Source organism: Nyctibius grandis, chromosome 1 (assembly GCF_013368605.1).
Source record: "Nyctibius grandis isolate bNycGra1 chromosome 1, bNycGra1.pri, whole genome shotgun sequence".
In the NCBI taxonomy this organism is placed as follows: Eukaryota; Metazoa; Chordata; class Aves; order Nyctibiiformes; family Nyctibiidae; genus Nyctibius; species Nyctibius grandis.
The window spans coordinates 23,318,721-23,340,251 of record NC_090658.1 but is presented as its reverse complement, the minus strand read 5'-3'; the positions used below and the strand labels follow the sequence as shown (position 1 = coordinate 23,340,251).

General features: G+C 37.8%; 1 protein-coding gene across 19 annotated transcripts in view; it reads right to left on the bottom strand.

Moving 5' to 3' along the window:
- ESRRG (estrogen related receptor gamma) overlaps window positions 1–21,531 on the bottom strand; it is a 389,904-nt gene that overhangs the window by 122,879 nt on the left and 245,494 nt on the right. For all 19 annotated transcript variants that reach the window (XM_068400512.1, XM_068400562.1, XM_068400553.1 and 16 more), the window contains one exon: window positions 6,159–6,574. In XM_068400512.1, the coding sequence (XP_068256613.1) occupies window positions 6,159–6,574 (416 nt within the window). The remainder of the gene's footprint in view (window positions 1–6,158; window positions 6,575–21,531) is intronic.

Below are 21,531 nucleotides of genomic sequence, written 5' to 3'. Positions count from 1 at the left end.
TGTCTCAAATATTTTTTAAGATGATAGGACCATGTATGAAGGATTATGCTTACGTCTCTGTTGCTTGTGTTGCCTTTTCTGTTACATTAAGAAATTCAAGAGAAGCAGCTAGTTTTTAAATAACTGTATAGTGTAAGATGGTATTTGACAGAGGGACACAGACAGCATAAAAGTACTTTTTAAGTGAAATCACTGCATTCAGTTGCTTAAAACAAACCAGTGTACTATAACTGAAACATAATATACTCAGAACTTCTAAAATGTATTTTTTATTTCTTTTTCTTTTATTCACAGAAAGCAACATGAATGGAGATGTAAAACGGAAATGTAAAGGTGATGCTGTTGGTCTGACTGCATGACAGTTTTGCATGAGCCTCTAACTTTAGGTAGATGGGCTTCCAGCATCATAAAAACCACCATAATTTTCAATATTAAGCTGATATTAGCGGGTGTTGAACAACACCTGTAAGGGCCCAACTACCTCTTATTCCCACTGTAGTCAACTTCTTTATCTTCAACAGAAATGAAGGGCATTTAGGTCATCTTAAGAGAGAATCAACACTTTGAAGACACAAATAGAGCTGATCCCCTGCCGCCTGGGAGTCACTGAAGAGTTGTCCAAGTCAGAAAGACTGAACCATCTACATTTTGTCCCTACTGGTATTTTATCTAGGTCAATTTTGATACATCCTACCAAGGCAGCATGGAAAATTGTCATTGTTTGTTTATGAGCACACAGAACATCTCAGTCTGTAAAGTTGCAAACCAAATGACTTTCACAGCAGTAAAAAAGAGTCATTAAAAAAGTTATAGAAACATTAAAATAAATCACTTGCTAGCTGAGAATTCACATATCTCTAGTTTCAAACTAGACAGAGCTTTATAAGTGGGCTGGTTCTCAGATTTCAGCATGTTTATATTTTATTGTCTCATCTTGTTTGGCTGCCATAGTTACACAATGACATTATGACAGGATTAAAAGATGTGCTGGAAGGAATTAAAAATACTTGCTCACTAGTTTGGTTGGCCCACAGGCACAGAGAAATCAGAGGAAAAGGGAAGATACCTATCATTGCTTGCTTAAAGTATTCTTTGAAAGAAATGCTGATGCACAGACTTTCACTTATATAAGGAAGGTGAATGATTTCATCAGGTAATGATGGATTCAGGTGACATTTAGTGTTAGGTTCACTGGAGGGCTGCCATCTTTGCATCAGAGCCAAGGTCCAAAGACTATTGCACCAAGATGCAAGCCTCCACCCTGTCTTTCTATAAAAAACTATAATCTTCGCTACCAGTAAAGATGCTGAAAAGCCATAAAATCTTACTTAATTTGCTTTCATTTCCTCCACAAAAACAATGTGCCGTACTATAGGAGTCAGCTTTGAGAGATGCAAATTAACCTTTGGAAGCCACTTTGGTCATGTGCAACTTCGAATCAACTTCATGTTGCCCACTTTAAATGTCAACGAATCTGAATTTACATAGCTAGTTCTAACTTCCCTGATTAAAAAAAATATATATATATTTACTGTAAAGTGTTTGTGCATTTACAGATCGAGTCGGATCAGTAATGGGTAAACACTAGAGAGAGCTGAAAAACCTGAACACTAAAGGGATTAAAACCAACTTTGAGTAACCAAAAAGGTGAATAAAGTACAAAGCAGTTTAATCTAGCTCCTACTTTGAGCAGACTTTGAAGACCATAGGAATTACATTACTCCAGAACTGCAGAGCTGAAGGCGTTTAGGTGATCATCATAAAATGAGATGGCAGACTTGGTCTAGTTCATGTAATGACCAAAAAGACAACAGTATTCCCAGGATGGAATATTTCTTGTTTGTGTTAGGAGACACGGACAGGCAACAACTCTCAGGGATAAAGCTCTTATACGAGACAGTGAGGGTATGATTGCAGGGCTTCTTACTACTTATTGCTTTACTCACCCTGCGTATAAACAGAAGATTGCTGTCTCAATACTGTTCATCCAACAGTTTTTCCTTAAAAAATAAACATATAAACAAAAGAAAAAAAAAACAAAGCCCAAGAACTACAAGGACTATTGAATGCAAAATATTTTAGCTTTTGTGGGAAAAATTCAAACACTGTCCAAGGAAATAGTAAGTAAGCTGTTGCTTACTTTGCAACAATACCTAGGCTTTTCACTTCACTTCCTTTTCATGCTAGTTTAAAGAGTCCAAAGACGACAGTCCTGAAGATTTGGAAGGAGGGAGGAGGAAAGTTGTCTAGATGCAGACCGTTATTTTAGAGAAATGAAGGCTAAAATAAAACAAAATAGTAAACTGTCTTTGAATCTGTAAGTCCTATCATCCTTCTACTGAAAGCAAGAACACCATTTCAATCCACTTGCAGAAATGTTTAAGTTACAGGCACTGAATAATTACCTATTATTAATGTAAAATGTGTACTTACTAGTCTTTATGATAACTGAGCAAATAAAAATGATGAGAAATGTATTTACACTAAATATTCACTACAAAATATCTGGTAAGTACAAGACCTCTGTGCTGAACACAAGACTTTGCACCCAGCTGACAACTGAAAATTCTTTTTTTTTTCCTCTTTCTTTTAATGAAAGCTTGGAGTTTTCAAGATAATACAGTGCACAGCAAAAACTGTAGAGAGACTCTAAAAATCAATGGACCTGTAACTATTTTTAGACGTTGCTATTTTCTACTATCCCTGATGTTAAGCCAATTTCGGGGAGATTTGGCTGTGTGTGTGTTTCTCTGAGACATTTGCAATCAGCCACCATGTAAATTATCCCAGACGCAAACTGAGAGCTGCAGCTGAGTGAGTACTAGGCTAAGCAGAGAGAACATCCAGTTCTCCCATCCCTTATATGTCACAAAAGAGGGCAGAACGTCATTAGATTCTACCAGGACCTAAGACGACACCGATTTTATATATTGAGCTGTTTTTTTTGGTGGGTTTTGTTTAATTTTTTTAGCCAGGTAATTTCTCGTTTCTCATTTCTTCTAATATTATTGATTTTTGTCATAATCCATGCATTCTTTACCACAGCTCCAAACACATTTCTGTGCTATGTTAAAAATATATATTTAAAAAAGACAAAATTACTCCTTCTTATAATTCAAGACAGTTCACTCCATTTCTTTTCTTTTAAGAAAATTAGCAGGGATTGCAAGGGGCAGGAAGAAGAGGAGAAGAAATCTGTCAACCAGGAACAGACTTTTTTTTAGACTAAACTGCTGTCATCTGAAAGGGAAAGATAATCTCCATTACCCTTAAAAACAGGTGTACACTCTACATTAGAGCGAAATTCGCCCCGTGTAAGGGGCCACTAGGTATTCTGTGATGCACTTCATTTCTGTCTTACGTAAGGTGCTGGTGGTGTACAGATACTGTGCTGGCTCTCTGAACAGCTGCCTGGGGCTTTCAGCTACTGAGATTTCAAAAGACTCCTCTGAAATGGAAAGAATGGAAAGACTCCCATTGACTTAGTGGAAAGGACACCACGCCTGACGTGAACACAAGATGTGCTTCATAATCTAACTTTACCAGCTCAGCCTTGCTCTCACTGAAGTCAGGGCAGTTTTGCCCATGACTTCAACAGGAGTAGCACTTGGGTCATACAAAGTCTGAGCTAATTTAGTAACTCATGAATTATACACAAGAAAGTTTTGAGAAGTCAAACGTTCTTTTTCACTGAATCTATAATGAAGTACCCATCACAATTAAATTATTAGCATCTAAAAAAAGCAATTCTTTGAGCTAAGACATATGCACAGTTACAATATTTGACTCTTCAGTTAGTCTGGTTTACTATTCTGTATTTATACATTTCTTGGGTTTTTTCTGTTTTCCTGTTTTCTTATTTGCAGTTATGCAGTAATCAACTTATTTTAAAAACAAGCAGAGAAAGAATATGATATGAATCAGGAAGTGAAATGGTACAGGGAAGAACGACCTCTAGGAACATTAGGACTAAATTCTATCATTTAGAGGGGAAAAAAAAAAAAAACCTCAGGGGAATTATTCTTCATGCAAGCTTAAAGGTAGAATTTGCCCATTCAAAATGTGAAGAGTACCTTCTTATATACTTCTTGTCACCTACCACAATCCATTGTTTGATTTATCAAAGTAAATAGCTTCCATTATTTTGGATGGTATCTGAAAACTCTTAGTAGTTGTGCAGTTTAGTCAGCATGCTGCCGTGACACTATGATGGTAACATACTTCCTGTTCTTAGTTTCTTCATTACTGCTTTTCCATTCGATGCTTGGTTTTGCCTTACTGCATTTTTTTTTTGTCTTCACAGCACTGTAACCTGCTGATGCAGCTAGTGCTCTAACTGTACTGAGACTTTTTGCACAGCTGCTAGTTCTAACTTGAGCTGTGTGGCCACGTCCAGGTTGCTAATCTGGAGAATGACATCCCTGTCTTGTGCTTCCATGCCCAGAAACTTGCTGTCTATGGTGCGGTGTAAAATTGCAGGCTACCTATTACTGCCAGAAGTCAACACTTTAATCAGTTAACATTTCTGTGGCATTTTTTCACGCTCAAAATACAACTAAATCAATGTGGTTCTGTAGGACAGCTACTACGTAGCAATTAAATACCATTTATAAAAACAGTTGCTAGCTGAAGTTGGTGCTTGAAGTTTAGCAACCACAAAATACAAATTGCTTCAGTGGAAACATTTTTTGAGTTTTTCTGAAAATGTTCTTGAAGGTCGAGTGAAATCACCTACCTCTTTTTTTTTACTTTTTGCAAAACAAAGACTTGAAATGAGCATACTGTTTCTGCATATGCATTCATTTTACATATGAACCCAGGCCACTAGGAATCTTCACAGGTATGTTCGTTTACTGGTTGCAAACATTGTAACACTCAGCTCCATTAGAAGAACTGAAGACTACTGTTTCTTTTTGGTAGCCATATGGCCATCATAATGGCCCTAGTAGTCAAACGGATGAGAGGAGAATAAAATGGCCATTGCCTCAGCAATGTATAAATTAAAATAATATTCATTATTTTTCCTTATTAATTTTACATTAAATATGGAAGTACTATATTTAAGAAACCTTGACCAAATGTTTCAAATTTTGGGTTATACGAAATTACAAACTGAAACTAATTTTATGCTCCTTATCGTAACTCATTTTTAAAAAGAAAAGTATACCACCAGATTGCATTGTCTTTCCTGAGAATTCCAGGTGCTCAACATCTATGAAAATCAAGCAGATTTTATTGAGCAGCTTAAATTTGGACTTAGCAACCTAATTTTAGTCTCTGAAGTTTGAATTTAATTTAACGTGACACTATACTCCTGTACAGGCCAAGCTTGGCCTCATGCTCTTTAAATAAAGCACCTTCAATTTTACTTGAAAGGATGACATTTAAATCAAAGTAGATGCTTATTTTGTCTCCATGATTCTGAAGCTAGAACAAGTGGTTGTGCAAATTATCCCATTCGTACTAATTTATGCCAAAATATGTGGTGTATTTGTAACAGGTATCAAGAGCAGATTAGTACAAAGTACTGGGTAGAGACCAAAAGCTGCCAACTTACTCTCCTCAGAACATAAGAAACATCTTACAGATATTTGTTGAACCTGTTTAAGGCCACTGTGTATCAGATGGGTGAAAGACCAGTTATTAATACACTGATATGCACAAAGCACTACACCATTGCATTTTGTTCCAATTTTAAACGCACTGGTGCTTTAACAAAAATAAACTGAATTTCTGTAACAATTTAAGTATGGTAGTGGTGTAACTAGGAGCAGAACGCAAGCACGATTCCTGTGTGCCAGCCACAAGGTGTGTTTAAGAGGCATCCATGACAACCTTCAGAAAAGAATCAGTTTTCTTCGCAACAATCATTTATGGGAATCCACAAGAAACTCATACAGAAAACAAATCTGAACATGCACCAGATGGGTCCAGTGTTTTTCTGTTTTTCATAATCAAAATAAACGTGGCAGTGGGCTTAACATGACAGACAGAACTCCCAAAGAAGCCCAAAGGGGCTTTCTCACAAGTGATATCTGTAGGACCAAACACTAAGAAGAATGAAAAGGTATAGTCTGAAGTCCTAACAGGATTTAGTCAAGGATTGCACTATTTCACTTTGAGCAAAATAAAGAAAAGAAGTTTCAAGAATGACCAACCTTGAATTGTCCTCTTGAAGAAAGCCTTGCAGGCCTCGCAGGAAGCCACTCCATAGTGGTACCCTGATGCAATGTCACCACACACCAAACAGAGTCTTTTGGGCATCGAGTTCAGCATATATTCACACTTGGTCTGCGAATCTTCAGCGATGGTACTGGAGCAGTCGTCATACCGTTTCCTGACCGGCCCATTGCCCCCAAGCCCTGTGGCCGAAGGGTAGAGGGGAGGTGAGTCCAGCCCGTTCTGATGTCCATTCATGGTGGAACTGTAGCTCCCGCTGGCGTCTGAGGAGCCACCGGGGCTGTGGTGGTTGATGCTGTCCGTCAGAGAGGCAGGGCTCGACGGTTCCGTCTTGATGTACGACGAACAGCTAGAATCAATGTGTCGATCTTTGCTTGACATTCTGCAGAGAAGCCTATAGTGGAGAGAGAGAGAAAGAAGAATCTGTGTATTAAAGGCAGTGCTCTTTAAGGCTGCTCTGGAAGGGTTAGGGACTGCACATCATTCATTCATTAGTCAATACCTCTTGTTCTACACGAAGGTAATCAGCATAAGGGCATGACAGAGCTTTGTCAAAGCTCCAGACAGGCAGTAAACAAAAACTTTAAAGAGACCAAATCTGTCTGTTGTCCCCTCCACCTGCTCCCTACGGTACGTGTCAACTTCCCATCAACTCTAAATTCTGAATTTGTCATCTAGCGAGTCAAAACATTTTTAAAAATCCTATTAGATGACTTGGCTACTAAACGTCTTCCTTTTTCCATCCGTACTTTCCTTTTGTAAATTCCATCATTATCAGGAACAAATATTTCCAAGTTTGATCACATAAATGTTCTGCTCTGTAATTAATATTTGTCAAAACACTTGACTAAAACACATATCCATCATCTATTGATCTGATCACAGGATTGAAGAGCAAGTCTCCAGCAGTCCTTTTTTTTCTTTATTAATGTTTCTTTATTATAGATACAGCTATTTAGTAACGGCGTAGCACATCAACTGGGAACTCTAACAAATAATTAAGGCTGGACTCCATTTTCACAAAATCTAAGTGAAATGATTCATCAGCTCTGGCTGCAATTACTTTCTAGCCATTATCCTCAGACTAACCAGTAATAACTACGCCACTATCCCATATATCTGCAGCTCTATAGGATCTGACATTTTACGTGTTCCTTTCTTGGATTAAAAAAAATATATTAGAGGAAGTTTTAGACAGAAGTTTTGTCTTTCAGAAGGTGAGATTCTGTCTTACTTCTCAGTTCTCATGTTTTCAGAATTAAGCATCTGAAATAAAACCATATAACATTCGATCTGACAAATTAACGCTTTCTACAGGTGAGAAAAAAAAATATCTCCTTTGTCTATTCCATCCTCAAGATTTTTATTATTTTGAAAAATATTTTAGGGAGAACAAGGGACAAAAATAATTAGAAAGCTCCGAATCAGATACTATCTCATAATCACAGCTGTAGAAAATGAAGAACACAGTAGCAAATGGCCTACCCATTTTCCTGACAGTACTCTCAGAAGCTGCCAAAGTACAGATGACAGTTATGAGCATTTCTCTAGAAACATTTTTAGCAGAAAAGCAACTACCCCATAAGGCCACCCACCTGGAGCTACAGATTCGTGTTTTCAAAGCAAATGTATGAGTCTAGACAATTTGAGTGACTTAACTTTCTAAAGTAATTTTTGAGTTCGTCTTCACTTTTTCACCTTTTTCTGTTTTTGTTTGTTTGTTTGTTTGTTTTTAAAAAAAATCAATTTCTACTTCATGATCTGGAATCAAATTCACCAATGGAAAACAGACATAAATCCAGAGAGTTGGCTTCCTTTCCAATGAGGGTAACAGAGACTGAAGCCTGATCCTTCATTAAAAATATCTGCTTAGGGTGAGGTTTACCCTAAAATCAGTGCCCATGGATCTTATTTAGGACCTCTCAATTGTGATTTTTACTGTAAAATTCTATTGAGAACAAACGACACGTGAATTTGGAAAACAGCCAGACTGATGTGCAGAAATATTACCCTCCAAACTTAAAATCAGTACTTATTTGGGGAGGGGGAAGGAGCAAGCTATCTGGTGTCAGCAAACAAACCAAGGTAATGGGAAGGTTAAAGCCGTGAAAATATCTTATTACATTGGACCACCTGCTTGTGTTGTTCTTTCCTCAAGAACTGGAGGGGGGGAAATCCCCTTGCCAGCCTGCAGTAGCGTATGCCTTTTCTTCTGCATCTGCTGCCTTGTAGCCGTCACTGTTAATGAGTGCCGTAATTAATAGATAGCTCTCTCTTGTCTCTCTACTTGCACTCTGGGCTAAGCACTTTTCTCAAGTCAACGTTTGAAAGAAAGCGGGTCGGCACTGACTTACAGCAGCTCTGTGAATTCCTTTTAATTTAGAGCACTTACACCACCACTCCACTTATTACCTTATAATTACTGGACCGCTCTCACATACATTATGATCTTAGACTAGAGTTAGAAGTTATTAGGGTACTAAAACATGGTGTCTCTCTGTCTCTCTCTCTCCCTTCCTTTGACACTGAATTTTATACAGCTATGATTAAAAATAGCAATTAACTTTCACATTCTACCAACTTATTTTTTATATTATTTTTCTATACACTAACACTAAGGTCCTTCTATCGACTAAACAGGTACTTGGTCTTCTTTTCATCTCGCTGCTGCTGACTCCACATATAAAGTCTCAAAATACAGCAAAATAGGAGTCACTGCCTACAGTCTGCCATAACCAGCTTGATGTCACGTTCTTGTCTAAGACTCACTGCTGATTATTTTTTTCTAATTTGTGCAATAATGAGCTCGAATGTCACCCTTCCCTTCCCAGAAAAACCATTTGCAATTAATTAGTTGTCCAAATGCATGCTGTTTTAGCCAGTGCAAAAGTGGGTATCTCCCACTCCAAGCGGTCAGAAGCAAAATATAATCGTAGTTCTACAGGCATTAAAATCTGATCACCAGTGTTGCTTAGGCTAAAGCCAGTCTGCTGATGCTTCTGAAGTAGCAGTTTCTGGTACTAACCAAGATAGGGCTGCCTTTGGCTACAGCTTAAACAGTACAGACTGGACTGGTGCACACTGGCAAAGCACAAATGCAGTTAAAACATTAACCATTCCAAAGAAAAGCAAAAACAACAGTGTCTGACTCTGAGAACGAAAACTTTCCCAATTCCCCGAAGAAGGTGAAGCAGGGACAAGGCTGGGTACTAGCTGTGGGTGGGGAACAGACACCTACTGCTTTCACTCCTTCATTACTGTACCACATCTGAACGAAAGTAATTCAAGAGCCATCTTATACGGATGGCAGGTGGGACCACCATCAAATTATCATGCTGAACATTTGGAATAATGCCTAAGCTAGATCTCTGTAAAATCCCTCCCTCAGTTCCCTCCTAATTACTACTTAGCTCGTTACACTGAAGAATTCCTAGACACCATTGCATTATACTCTAAAACTACAGTTGGAGCTTAATTCTCTCTTCCTCTCCGTGTCTGAAATTCTACAGCTCTATTATTCAAGCCTGAAATATTCACAACTATCTATAAATTCAATTGTCAGCCCGTGGGTTTTATTCTAGACCTCACTTCAATCTAAAATTAGAGGCACTAAAATTCACATTAACTCTAAGAGGAATGTAGTGAATAATACTTTATTTCAAAAGAACACCTTTTTGTCAGAAAGAGCTATTTTCAAGATGATGGCTTTATCTGCATTCAAAGAGAATAAGCCCAATTCCACATTGTGCTGTTAATGCAAAATTTTTAGGTCACATTGGATTAATAAAAATCTAAATTTAGTTAAGGTTTATGAATAGAAATAACATGTGTCATATAAAAATGTACAGTATTTATTTTAAAGCCTTGGTGGGGTTGTTTTTTTTCTTTACCAGATTTTAAGTCAAATAAATGGCAGCTCCATTTGTGGTGGGCTGTTTTCAGGTAAGTTTTCTAACAACTGGTAGCTCTCGGGTAAACTTTCCTTTCAGTAACTATAGGGAAAGTAACTAACTGGCTCTAGAAGCATTTCCATGCTCGCAGACAAGAGAAACTACATAGGGTGCTGCAAGCCTCAAGTAATACGCACTGTATAGCATGACTCTTCACATTTCTGATGAATTTACTTCACAACTTCTTTAAGTCAAATCTGAAGCCATTCGCTGCTGGCAGAAAGGTACAATGACAGAGCACTTCAAAATGCAACTCCTGCTTTCAAATGGTCTTAAACAATAGCGAATAAATTGGAATGCCACGTGCTTATGAAAGGTTGAATATATTAAGAATGTATTAATGCAATCACATTCATATTTCCATCTACCTGCCACATTACTAATGATATTGACAGTGCTGACACTGGCTAAATCAGTATCAATATACAAGTAGAGTGCAAAAATTAACTGCATCTGATTACAGTATATAGCCTTAAAAAAAGAAAGCCTTCCCATTCGAGCCACTGGGAGCTTTTTATATTCCATCCATTCATGAAATTGGTTCAGAAAGTTACTTTTCCCTCATCTCCCTTATTACCAATACCTAAAGGAGGTCAAAAGAACATGCCAATACTTCACAATCCCTGAACACATTTCACGCTTGCTTTGCAAGTAGGAAAAGCTCTTCTTACAGCATCATTCGCTGCTACATCAAAGCTGTGCTGGTGGTTTCAGTGACAGTAATAATTAGTCACAATAATTAGAGTGAGCACCTTTATTACGGATCAACACAGAAGTCCACTTTTACCTGCACATTAAGTTTTTCTTTTCTTGAAGAGAGAATCACCCTATTTCCATAAATGTCAGAATAGGTTGTTATCAGTTGACACTTTTAATGACAGCTACTACGTGGGAGCATCAGCAACGCAGGTGTTATTATGCACACCTAGGTACTTTTTACGCTAACAGTGCAATCCATCTGATTTTCCTCCGGATACATTCCTCTAACTCACATGGATGTCAACAAAAAAGGTCTTAACTTGTTATCCTCATACTTTAACTATGAAAACCCACGCGTGAAAGAGTGTCTTGGAGTAGGTGACACAGTAAGTCTGTAGCAGAGTCAGGAATAGAAGTCAGCTCCTTGCTTTGACCGTAAGAACCACATTTCCTCTCAAATCCTGTGCTTACTTTCAGTATCATTTCACAAGCCTATATCAAAATCCGTAGACAGAAAACAGTGCAGCATGTTCCAGTGATTTCCCATAGCTCTGCTCCTCTGAATGTAAGAGGGGAAAAAACAGTTGTGTGGAAAGAAATAAAAATGTTTCCTCTTGCACCGATGCCCATAACAATACCTCAAGACTTTCACTGGGTTCTGTTAAAGAGCTGAGTAACAATTTCAGCTGAGCTGCTTTACATGGAGCATTTCTTTCTGCTTCAGCTAATTGCACTCTAGTAAAGTGGCAAAATGTGAATCACTTAGTAGGAAAATGGGCACCAGCTGCTATTGTCAGAGAATGGAGATGCCGAAGAAAAGGAAAGTGACTGAATGAAGTGTCATGTCAGAAATCAACGGTGCAACGTGTGATTTGAGAAAACATGACTACTTTACAGAGACAGGGTGTCATTATGGCATCACAGTAATACGATGCTTTGACAACTGCTGGGTCCAACATATCATCATTGCATTAAGGTGCACTGGCTTAGTTGGGGGGAAGGAAAAGAAAGGATTTCTTCTTTTAATAAGAAATATCTTAAGGCCTGCTTGGTTAACCTAGTGGATGAGATCATCAATTGCGAAGAATTGCTAATCTTGTCCCATGCATGCACAAATAAAACTGTTATTACGCATTAGGTCTTTATTAATGAACACATGGGTACAACCATGTAGCAAAGAGTACCCTGTGCAAAACAGAACGGCTGTGCTGGGTTTTTTTGTTTGGTTGGTTGGTTGGTTTTTTCTTTTTTTAACCAAATGTTGAATATTTCATTGTTTTTTTGTAATTTCTACTTTGTTTTCTTTAAACCTTTGCCACTTCACCTTGGTAAGTGAAAGCAAAGCAAGCCAATGACTTCTTCCAGAGCAGCTGTCATAGCCACTAGCAGCCAGAACAGAAGCAGCAACGCTTGAAGCCATCATGTTGTTACCAGCAGTGGCCTGAGTTAGCTGATGACTGCTGACAGAGGATCCAGCTTCCCAAACAGCTATTATTGCCCTGTATGCAATCTACCGAGCTCTGCTAAAGCACTTCCTACACGCAAGGCAGTGGAAGACTACACTACTGCGTGGTCATTTTTAGTTTAACAAAACAAGCCATTATCTGAGGCCCTTCATATTTGCACCTAATCTGAGAGGCTGCACTTAGTTTGTTTTCTGTGCCGTTTTTAAAAAGCAAAATTTTCAAGTGACTGATTTGCAACTACTGCAGACTCTTCAAAATGAGGGGGAATTATTTTAACCTCCCCTCCCTCCCCTCCAGTACATAAATATTGCTTCCCCTTCTATTTCACGTTGATTCCCTATGCTTCCTGGTTGATAAACTTTGTTAACAAGAAGGAAATGATCCTGAGATACCCCAATGTGTTGCAAATTATCACTGTTGACAGCTTCTACATTTAAGGATTACATCTGATGCAACAATGCATACTAGTGTCATTTATCTTTAGCTCATTTCCTTGGACCTATTTCAACTGAGGGTGAGCATCTCTTGTTTATAGCTCTAAATACTGTAAGTGAGCAACTGGCAAATCAATAAAACTGTTAAATGCAAAATAATACTGTGTAATTACTTACATGATGTTTTGCATAATTAACTGTCTGAGGTGTTCCTTGATATAATGGATACTTAGAGTATGGAATAACCTATAAGCCTATAAAACACACCCTGTTTATACAAACAGAAATTATGTTTAAAACTCTCATCCTAATAATCCAAATCGAGCTTTGGCACTATATGACAGAAAGCCTTCCTCTCCTGCCAAGTCTAAATCAATTCTTATGGCATTACTTCATAACTAACGTGATATTTCACTGATGATGACTATTACCCTGATTACTTGGAAGTAATGTAGTAATAGCAAAAATACACTTAGATTAAACAAACTACTGCTATTTAATCAATATTATTGAGACAAACTAAGTGTTTTAATAAGTCTGTATAGATGCGCTAATGCTGGTTTAATTAAATGTATCCTTAGACATGCACAAGCTCTGCAGCATACAGATCCTGTGGCTTGACGGGCCATAACATTACTCTTCTAAGACAAAAAGCTGAAGCACTTATAGCCAACAGAATAGAAATCTTTTCAGACTGCAAAATGATTATTCTTTACATCAGGTACCCTTTTGGGAACAAAAAGTAAACAGGGAAGAATACTCAAAGACCTTGCACCTTTGAGCCAAAACACCAGACAACTGAAGAGGTGCCAGCCCTCAATAACAGAGTTGTCCAGTGCACACAATATATGTCACTGCAATACACTTACAAAAACAAACAAACAAACCAACCTCCAACTGAAAGACAAAAAATACAGCTGACGTAAAAATCACAAAACTGACCTTCGTTTTTGTACGTGTGTATGCAACAAATATGCCACTAGCTGCATCATGCACTACTGCTAGCAGGCCATCACCACAGAAAGTTTCCTGCAGAAAAGAAAGACTTTCCTACTTCTACAGATCTCACATATTTCGAGTAGAAAAAGATATTTTTTGTATGCTCTGATGATTCAGTTCTCAAACACTTAAAAAAAAAAAGGCAAATACTGAAGAGAAGGCAATACAAGAAGTACATGGCACCTTAAATGAAAATCACTGTGGAATGTCTGGAAGTTATACATAAAAGAAATGTGCTATTTTGTATTTTGTGTACATATTATGGTTTTGGTACAACTTAAACCTCAGTAATTACTTCATATTCCTACTTAATTTTTAGGTTTCTCTTTTTCTCCCATGTTTCTAACATTTTTACACAGTTAGAACATGGCTGCTGTTTGAAGTTAGAATCATATCATCGGAATACCTTAGATCTATCATCTCTCATTTACTGGCTTCTAGCCTAATGTTACATATTTTTTGTTGCTACAGTACTTAACATGACTCAAACAAGTCAGTTCTGCAGTGAAAGGAGTGGAGAGCTGCACAAACGCACACTACGAGACTTCCCATGTCCAAACAGTTTCAACCAAAAGGCTGTGACATGACTACTAGAATGACGGCCAAGCCTCATCATATGAAAATCAGTATATTGATAAGGATGAGTAAGATTTTATTACTCTATTTCCAAACTGCAGACTAACACTTCTAATTCATGCCACATGGTAAAAGATAGCAAAAACTCTGGTTAAGAAGTTAGGTGTTTTTCTGCGATGGAACATCATTTTACTTGTGGTTATACTCCAGTGGTATCAGGTGGAGTCCACCTGATGGCTCTAGCTCCCAGAGGACATGGTAAAGTGTCAAGGAGACATCTAATTATTAACCATGAGGATTATTTTTATTAAGAGAAATCAACTGAAATAGCAAAAGAAAATAAAATGCTACATTCAGCTACTTCAAGGGAGAAAAATACAAAACTACAAAAATAAGTAAAGATTTATTCATGAACACAACACGCTTTCTAAAGAGGGATTATTTTGAAATTATTACAGCATCAAAAGCTGTTACTTGCACCAGTCAGAAAGCCAGTCCTACAGATCAGAGAGACACAGCTGTCATTCATCACCTTCCAAAAGGAAAAAGATGACAAAAAGAAATGCCTTCAGTCTCAAGAGAGAGTCAAAGTTTGCATCACCAGATTTTTCACAATTTCTAGCAGCAATTTCCTTCCGTCTCTGAAAGGCAGCGTGTAGGTGTGTGCACACCGTGTACCTGTTTCCCCACCCATCTCCCTCACTGGTTTTCTGCAGATTTATAACAGAAGAATTATAATTTGCCAGCCAAGCTCTGTTAAATTGGAGATGCAATTAGAAAGAACATACCAGAGATAGTATCAGAGAGCAAGTCTCCTAAAAGACTCAAGTCTAAAACTTACAGAGCAAGTGATCCTTCTCCCACCCCCTAACTCAGCTGGCTCCTGAGCGTGCCCTGTCCTCCCAGCCACACGCCACCGGTTTTAAATCCCCCCTACACATACATGCGTGCACGCACAAACAACCAAAAAGCTACGTGGTGAGTTGGAAAATGACGTTTTCCTGCAATCAGTGTTTAAGTGAATGTTTGTCCCAGTGTGTTACACCATGCTGTCAGCTAGCAGCAGGGAGTCGTTGAGTTGTTACTACATTTGATTTGACTGCCAGTAGGAAGCTTTATTTCTACCAACTGTTAGTTGCCAGCTCTAAGGATCTTCTCTTACTTTGAGAGGTTTTCTTTTTTCTTTTTTTGTTAGATATAGTCCATTATTTTTCGCTTTCACTCTGCAGACTTTCAGTGTACGGCAGAAGCATCTCCGCATCTCCGTGCACCACAGCAGCCTCTTCACTTACACTTCCCGCCTTAAACGCAAAAAAGTAACTGTATTAAGGCAACTCTAAATCGACCCTGACATACACCAGAAAAGTGATTTTTATATCTGGACACCTGAATGAGAGGTGCAAAGATTAATATTTACATAAGCGAACTGAAGCAAGGGAATTTAATTCTGATCTTTTCCAAAAGATGTGGGATTAGAGACCGGAGCAATAGGTATTGAGAGATAACCCGGGTGGAATTTCCTTCCAAGGAGAGCGTTTGCTACCCAGATCTTTATACACTTACAGACAGAGTTTTTAGTAGAGCTTTTTGTTTGCTTGTTTACTATTCATGTATATCCTGAAAGGTCTCTCCTCTGTCAAACAAGATCCTATAACTTTAACAGTTGTTTACAATGCTTCCTCTTCCTACACAATAATGATGATTTTGATAATTAGGATCTAATTATAATGGATCTGACAACAACTTCCAACAACGAAAAGCATCTTTAGAAAAATGAAAGCATATGCGTGAATAGTGCGGGGAGGTGGGGTGGGGGAGAGAAATACATTCCTATGAGACAGCCTGAGAACTCAGGCTGAATGGAAAAGTAATTAACACTAAAGAGCTAAAACTGTAATTAAAGAAAATTTCATTAAAGGGAGGCAGGTGATTCCACTTTCCTAAATATGACAAGGTGCTGTATAAAAATAAAACAGCAGCCGGTTTCAGTGAGTGGAGCAGGAAAGCCATGTCTTTAACCAGATCAAATTCTCGAAATTGGCTGTCAAGACGGGATTGTTGTGATTTATACCCGTCTATCAAGCGCATGAAAGAGAGAGACAGGAGAGGAAAAGAGGCAAGCTGCTGTCGCTTCCATTCGCAAAGCACCTTTAATTTCCACGGCACCATCTGTTACCAAATCTAATTCACATTCCCTCCTAATCTGGTTTAGTTCTGTAATAGTAATTCTTCCACTACTCTTATGAACATCATTCTCAAGAAAAAGCTTTGGTTCTGGGTTGGTAAAAAATTGAATATTATACAGTTAAGGTTCTGGTGACTTAAGCAAAGCGTGCTGTCCGTTAAAATGCACTCCTGGTAAAAGGATTTGTTTCCAGTCAGTGCAGAGAGACAGAACTGCTCACGTTTGGAAAAAAAGTCATGGAGGGAGGAGGGGAGAGGAAAAGGGGAGAAAAAGGGAAAAAAAAAAAAATCACAGCTGACAATAGGAAAGTAGGCTGTGGACATGAAAGCAGAGGTTGTCATAAAATACAATTGTTGTCAAGTTTAGTCACTTTCAGTACTGGCTATAAAATCACTTTGTCACGGTCTCACATTGAAAGCTTGAAACTGTATTTTTGCTAAGGAAACTAAAAAGACTGAAACGTAACATTCTACCAGGGAGAAAATATTTCTTTCAAATTATGAGATGCAAATGGTCCATACGAAACCAAAAACGTCGGGACAAAAATTGGAAGTGGTTTAAAACAGTCTCCTGAGTGCCAAGTGCCACGGTCTTACTTTTAGCTGTGTGATGATGACAGAACTTCCAATCACTTTAGTGGGACTTGGAAACAAAGTAAAGGACCAGGTCTTTTGTGTGGCTAAGTGTTTTCAGACAAGCAGTCCCTGATCTCCTGGGTCTAGGGGTGACTCTGCTTTCTTCTTGGTTCCCACAGAGAGTTCCTTGACCAGCTCCTCTTGAAATCAACATAAAAAGGAAAAAAAAAAAAAAAACCCTAGACAAATATTACTACTAATAATATCATGGTACTATTTATAAATAATGCTCATCTGTCACTTACTGATTTTAACACAGATATTAATCTGCATTGCCAAGGAGTTCACTCTTACAGATAGGCAAAACAAGACACAGAAAGGTGAAGAGTTGCCCAACACTGCTCAACAGGCCAATGACACAGCATGGAGCAGAATCAAGGTTCTGGGGAATCCCAATCCAGTATATTTTGCATTTTTTTTTTTTTTTTTTTTTTGCCATGGCTTTAATGAAAATATGCCTTGGAAGTCTGAACATTTATTTCTAATAAGGGAACTTGCCTTGACGTTTGCTATTTTTAAATATATAGTTTTTTGTAAATGAGAAACTTATTTTAAGGCTAAATTAAATCTCTTCTTATTCCTACATTAAAATGTTTATTTTTCTGTTAAAGTAATCCCAATTTCTTTGTGTGTAGCCTTCCCAAAAATAAAGCCTATGGCAAGAACAGCTTTAGCCAGCACAAAGGGTAATGTGTGAGCAATGTGTAGCTGTGAATAGCCCAAGGTTTTTATGGGGTTGTTTGTTTTGTTTTTTTTTTTTAGAATTCAAAATAGAAGCAGCAGACAATACCAGGAAAAAAAATACTTTGATAGAACAGTGATATTCTCCAAAATGCAAAGAGGAGTGCTAGCTTTCATTATATGAAAGAGTAATGCCTAAACAAATTCCTGGCAAAAGAAAAGATTACAAATTTGTAACCGCTGTGAAACATCCATGAACGGAGATGTCCATTCTAAAGATGAACAGGAATTCTGAAGAAGTCTCCTCCTCCAGTATCACTGCTTGATTCAGAAATTGCTTAAATCATCCAGGTAATCTTATAAACACTGTTGGGTTTGTTATTTTAACGGGAAGAGTGGGTAAAAAAACAAAATCAAATTTGTTCCAAATACAGCACATCTGCCATTCATTGTGGGTCAAAACCTTGGGTACAGGGGAATAGACCAGCAATTCTGAAGCTCGTGCAAATTTATACTAGCTAATGGTGTTATTCCCCAATTCAGCCTGTGATTTCAAAGGGTCTAAGGTCCTGATATTCCAATAAGCAAGATGCAAGAGGACTACCATAACCTACTGCACCCAAGGAAAACCACATTGTCATCAAAGGACTCAGAGAGAATAGCAGTCTTTTTTTTTTTCCCCACTAAAGCATTTGAGCTATATGAGCTCTGGCTGTTAATGCACAACATTTCTATTCCTACACTATGAAGTCCCTTAACATTTGCAAATGAGAACTGGTGAGAAAAAAAGAACTTCTTCCTTTGAATTCTTACTCTTTCTTTGTTTATCTATCTTGATTCTGGAAGCGCTGGAAATTAAAAATAGGCAAAACAAATAGTTGAGTATGTTACTTGGGTATGGTACTGATGACCAAATTCATCACATGCTGAGATAAATTGGAGAATTCATAGAAGCAAAACCTATGCAGCTTGTCTTTTCTAGTCTGTCTTGGATTTTAATGTGTGATTACAGATTTTTACAAATAAATAAACAAACCTTTAGCTTTTCACAGTTCCTTGTTCTTCACATATTACTATGTGTAATTCAAACCTATTTATGCCAGCGGGTTTACATGTCAGAGATTTGCCTCTGGATATAAGCAGCAAAGGTCAGGAAGTAATGGCTTTCATTTTTAAAATGTTTCCGTGACTCCAGCGAGTTTGAAGGATGAGCTTTTCACAGTCTTGATATGGTTCCTACTCTTTTATCTTTTGCCTTCTATTTTAACAGGTAGAAAAGAAGGAAATCCAGCATATTCCAGAAAAACTGTCTAAAGTAACAAATGTTACCAGCCCAATTATTACATTCAGAGCAAGGATGTTGCTACTTCGAATCATAAAGCAATTGTATCAATATGCTGCAATTATTACACCCTGAACCTGTGGTCATCTCTTCTGCAAGAAGTCACCGAGAGACTTGTCCAAGAAAAGCTTTACATGAACAGATCAGCATTAATTACTCCATATTGCACACTGTAAATTTCAGCTGCATTTTAATGACAGACTTGCTTCAATTATTTCAACAGTATAAAGTCTGGGTCAAATTTCTTGTAGATCTAAAAGTTCTGCTTAAGTCAACTGTCCTTGGGTAAGCAATGAAAGAAAGACTGGCCTGAAGAAAGGACTGCATTCCACCATTAAACAAAACTAACATGCACCTTTGATCCTCAGAAGTTTTGTGCCTCGCTGGTTTCAGCGCAAGTTCAGGCTGCTCAGCAAACTGACTATCAGCCCTGATCAGTTAATGGGAATGCATTAAACGATAATTTTACCAGATTGGGCTTTACATTTTATATCATGATAGGACGAAGGTCTGGAATAAAAATCCACCTGCGTTTCACTAAGCACCTGCCTAGAATATATACTAAATCTGCTCCACTCCTTCGCTGGTTCTTTACACAGTAGAGGGTCTGACAGTAACTGAGCCTTTATATTACCGCTGCTTCACGGAATGAATAGCCTGGAGTTCTAACAAATAAATTATGAGCAACCAAGATAACACCACTGTATTCAAAACTTTAACTGCCCATCAATGGAAGCTTAATAAACTGAGGGTGTTTGTGGAGATCAGCATGAACACCTAAAGAAGGCCACTCTCATCTACCCTTAGATGGCTGCATCAAACATACTGTCAAATCCAAAACAGGACATCAACTGAAACATCTGTCATAGGACAACAAATAATGATAGTCAAATGATGATGTGGGATTGGCTGACTGTACATTATATGGGCATGGTTATCCTACAGGTTGTATTAAATATGAGAGCCTGAGATTTATGTTATGGGTGATAAGGCCAAGAATGCTGTAAAAGTGAAAAAATATGGCAACAGTATGCAGTACATCACTACTAGGATAATTATTTATATAAAAAGTTCCCATTCTTAGACTTCCAACATGTAGGGATAAAATTCATATATTCAAAGAAGACACAATAATAACCTGCCAGCTTGTGGTGACGGATATGTTTTTAATCCAAATGACCACAGTCTCCAGTCTACCTGTCATAAAGAGACACGAAAAATTGAATTTTCCTTTCATAATTCTTTAAGTTGAAAGGAAAAAACACAGAAGCATGATAAGTGGCTCATTCCAGTGGACAGATGGACAGGCAGTAGCAAAATGTACGAATAAAAGGCACTGTTCCTTCACTAATGCTATTTTCACTTGTTACACACTGCAGCTCAGGGACAGATAAGGTATTCCTTCCTTTGACTTTTCAAGTACACCCCTATATGATCTAAGTTATATTCCATACAATAAGAGATTGCTATAAAACCTAAGTGTATTACACTATTTATCTGTCATTTGAAAGCAATCCTGCACAAACTAGCACAAAAGCACTACTTCATGTGCATCTTACTGACTTGAGGTACTTGCCCACAAAGGTCCCCTGTTCTTAAATTCTCTGCTACTGGGAAGGAGTATCTGACCTGTATATTTTAATTTCTAAAAATTCTCTTAGTTGAGGAACCCTGGCAGAAACTTAATAAATCTATCAGTCCCTTCTGGTGCAGAGGGAAAACTACACAGCCCATTCCTGTCCCCTTCACCCATCACATACACAAACCCATATCACATTTGCAAGAAATCTTCCTCAGCCTGCGTTCTTCCAGGGGTAAAAATGACAAAGAAATTTAACTAAGTTAATTTTAAGTGCTGAAAATGTAGGCAGACTGCTCAGTTATTTCATTTTAAAAGATCTTCATTTTCCCATCTGTGTTATGGCAATTTTATTACACATTCGGCAAATTTACAGTAACAAGATGTTCCCCTGACAAATTAATCACTTTCCAAGCATTTTATCATATAAATAAAATATCACCTCAAGAGAGAAAATCAGCTCAATCAGTTGATTTAACCCATCTTTCAGGGAACTCGTCTGAAACAGATTGAGCGCATTTTTTCTGAAGAGGGACTGCACACACATCCTCCTGGACTCCCAGCTCATATGGTGAGGTTTTTCCAAAAGAAAATGTTTAAGACAAGCTGATAGGATGCAAGATTCTTACTGTAAGAACTACACTGCTGCAATGATAGACCTCTATAAAGGAACACCAGACTCATTTAGAAGTTAGTACAGCCTTTAACTGAGGAACTACAGCTCCCCTTACATCACTAGTAACTATTTCTGCAACATTTCTCTGGTGGTTTGCAACAATCTTAATATAAGAGTCAAATATATGTA